We start from the raw sequence: 3515 nt of genomic DNA on the forward strand, positions 1-3515 counted from the left end.
TTTCTTTTCCCTTGAAAGAGATCAGCTGGTACAATGTGACAGGAATTCTGCAGACCTGGGTTCGTGGGCTTTGTGTTTAAGCCACACAGGAGAAAAAGCACCAATGCAGCAGCAGCAGAAGCGTCCTGTTGCTGCCTTTTTATAAGGCCTGTCACAAGTCACTGCTCAGGGCTCCCGATTTTGTTGGTCCATGCCAGGGCTCCTACCCCTGTATCTGTTACGCTGACAGCAGAGAAGAAAAGCACTGAAGGCTAGAAAACGTGCAAGACCAACACAAAATTCAGATCAGCTTTTGACAGAGACACAACAGGTACTGAAAAATGAGGCAAGAAGGCCAGGGAAGAGTGGGGCAGCCAAGCAAAGGGACATGGGATGGTGTAGGAACGGGAATGAGAATGAAGAGACTGTGGCTGAGGAGAGTTGTGGTGGTTAAAGAACAGGAAATGGCAAAGTAACTGCATTTATTGCTTGTCTACTGACAACAACCTGCCAGGGCTCTTAATCAAGTGCTGTAAATTTAAGATATGCTACTTCCGACTAAAATTATTGTGACATTAACTGATTACAGAAGCAAATGATCAAAAAGACAACTTTTATTTGGTAGCCCATTCAGTGAGATCATAAATTTGTTACAGTAATTTTAGCTTTCATTAATGAAATTGACTTCTTAAAAAAGAAAGACGACATTTCATACCTTTTCTTTGCTTGGGAGTGGTGGTGGGGAGAATTTGGACGTACCCTGTTTAAGCCCCGGCAGTATCAAAGCTAAGAAAAATCTTTCTTTTTCGTCCTCCTTCCCCATTCCATTTGTCTTCCCACTACTGATGTATCATTTTCCTGGCTTGAAAAATCAGTGAGCACTACTTCAGAATTGTGTTCCTGCAGGGATCTGTTCAATGGGGGCAATCTGACTTAGCCTAGACAGGTAGGAATTAAAACATTTCTGTGCTTCTGTTGAGAAAGGAGAGGCTGGGGACTAACAACATAAGAAAAGTCTCCTGGAAGTGAAAACCGTGCACCTTCCAGATACTCCCTGCTGGTCTGTGCTCTGCAGCAGGGAAGCCGACCTGCAACTTCATCTCCCTCCAAGCGTTCATAAGGCACATTTCCTGCAAAGAGAAAAACAAAGTGGAAACCGTGAGCTGGTGGCCGCGTTGTGTGTCAGCAGCAAGGCCTGGTGTGGGGAGCACTGTGAGGAATTGTTCTGTGTACCTGGTATCTCATGCAAGATGTCAGGATTTCCAGCACCCACACGCTCCAGCAGCAATGGATGCCAACCAGGATCTGAGCAGCTTCCCCTGCTCTGTCTCCCGCCCGGGCACGGAGCCTGCTCAGGTGCCCCCAGACATTCCTTCGGGGCCGTCGTTCCGAGGACGGCGTCACTGCTGCGACCCTAGTGAACACCGGTCCAGAGAGGCAGGATTTTCAGACATCCAACGCTTAAGTCACCCCCTTTTTAATGCTATTAGTGATGCAGCAACATGTATTTATATTTACATATAAAAAGTCAGATATCACATTTTTAAGCATAATTTATAATCTGAAACTGCTTACACTTCCATGACTAGGCTTGGGTTTTTCTCATTTACATTCATAATTTAATTCCACTGGAATTTGATTTTTAAGAAAGCCCAACATACCTTAATTACCGTAAAAAGATCCATACATATTTTACTTAAAAATATCTTCTGTAAGAGGACATTTACCAAAAATAACACGAAATATATTATTATGCATACTTTTTCTTTTTTTTTTTTGTAAAATACAAACAAGAATCTGATCTCTTCTGGGTATTGCCTGATCTAATATGGCTATAGGTTCTGTTTCTTTTGTTTTTCAAAGTAAAGGGAAAGACATAAGGAACGTAAAAACACAAACCAAAAATAAAAATACATTCTTTCCAAAGATACAGATATCAGTGAAAGAACTCTTTGAAAACTAATAAATGGCAATAGGTACAAAGGAACATTATCCAAGCACTGTGCACCCTTTTGTCAGAGCATGTGCTGCAATGACCTTGCAACAGTTATTAAAAACAACAAACAAAAAAATGCTACCGGCAGAAAAAGCTGTCAAGCAAAACACTGAAAAATTGGTGCTGTTTCCTAACAAATAAGTGCAGAACTAAGGATTGTTGTGTTTTATTTCCCCCACGTATGCACACTTTTTTCTCCCTCTCTCTGTTCACAGGACTGATCGTTGCAACTCTGGCAATCTGCTGGATGCCAAACCAGGTGAGAAGGATCATGGCTGCTGCTAAACCAAAGCAGGACTGGACTGTCCCCTACTTCAGAGCGTACATCACTCTTCTTCCCATCGCCGACATCTTCTTCTACCTCAGCTCAGTGGTGAACCCCCTCCTGTACAACATCTCTTCTCAGCAGTTTCGCAGTGTGTTTGTGCAGGTCCTCCGCTGCCACCTGACAATAGAGCACGCCAACAAGGAGAAGTTTCTCAGAGCCAACCTCAGCTCCAGAGCAAGGAGCAGCCGGTCTCTACGCCCGCTGCTCTTCATGTCATCCAGGCGCAACTCTTCTAGGAGGGGCAGTAACAAAGTTTTCTTAAGTACTTTTCAGAATGAGCCCAAGCCTGGCTGCAGCCCACAGAAACCAGGTCTTGAACCGCCGGAGCCCAGCGTGGAAGCAGCGCCACTAGAGACAAGCTCAGAGCCCAGTCCAGACGCACAAAACGGCCTTTGTGAACATCAAGTATGACTTCATAAGGCAAAGTTAATGATTAGCAATGAACTTAAAAACATGGAAATTTAAATGACTGAGGAATTGACTACATCTTAAAAAGAATTAACACAGATGGGTTTGTTTCCAATTATGCAAAAAGAGCAGGAGTCCTGTGTCCTGCTGCTGGGATTTCTGAGTGCACACTGGAAATGCAATCTGCTAACTGAATTCATTAGCTGCCAAAAATATCATCCCTTCTCTCCCCAACAACCACTGAACTTCCCTCGCTGTTGACAGGGATTTGGAAACAAACAGAAAATAATTGCAGTGTCTTTGAAGAAAGGAGGAGACAGAACAAACTGTGTCAGGGCAAAAAACTTGCTTGAAGTTTAGCAATATGAAAACAAAAGAGCCAATTTAAGGAGCAGAAGGGTGGTTATCAGGCGTGCCCTCAGCGCCACCCCAGAATTCCCCCTCTTCTTTGGCCGGGGTCCATTGCAGAGTGGAGTGTTGCAGCAGCTGATGCAAACAGAGTTCACCTTCCCCGGAGAACAGAAGGACTGGTACCCAGCAGAGGCTATGAGACACGCTGCTGAAGATGCGCAGGATTTGCGGTACATGATTCCTGTGACACAGAACAAAGGTTACTCAGTTCGATAGGAACATGGTTTTGCTTTCCAACACCATCCATGCCTGTTGCAAAAGCCGTTTACATTTCCAAAGCGATGCTGGGGATTAAGCCAGACACCTCAGGTGACAGCTCTGCACTGCAGAGCAGCACAGTCACTCGGGTTTGGAGTTTTCTTTTCTTTGACTCTGGTTGGAACCAAAAATATT

At 44.4% G+C, this 3515-nt stretch overlaps 2 protein-coding genes across 2 annotated transcripts; one reads left to right on the forward strand and one right to left on the reverse strand.

The window, feature by feature from the left end:
- Positions 1 to 584: 584 nt before the first annotated feature.
- On the forward strand, positions 585 to 2714 carry LOC104529094 (G-protein coupled receptor 39-like; the record flags this gene model as incomplete). Its single annotated transcript, XM_010173290.2, has 2 exons — positions 585 to 600; positions 2191 to 2714. Coding segments are annotated over 2 exons (540 nt in total), but the record flags the coding sequence as incomplete, so codon positions are not given.
- Positions 2715 to 3067: 353 nt separating this feature from the next.
- Positions 3068 to 3303, reverse strand: LYPD1 (LY6/PLAUR domain containing 1; the record flags this gene model as incomplete). Its single annotated transcript, XM_010173291.1, has 1 exon — positions 3068 to 3303. A coding segment is annotated over one exon (236 nt), but the record flags the coding sequence as incomplete, so codon positions are not given.
- Positions 3304 to 3515: the final 212 nt, after the last annotated feature.

The sequence above is a fragment of the Antrostomus carolinensis genome, unplaced genomic scaffold, assembly GCF_000700745.2.
Source record: "Antrostomus carolinensis isolate BGI_N321 unplaced genomic scaffold, ASM70074v2 scaffold44778, whole genome shotgun sequence".
Lineage (NCBI taxonomy): Eukaryota > Metazoa > Chordata > Aves > Caprimulgiformes > Caprimulgidae > Antrostomus > Antrostomus carolinensis.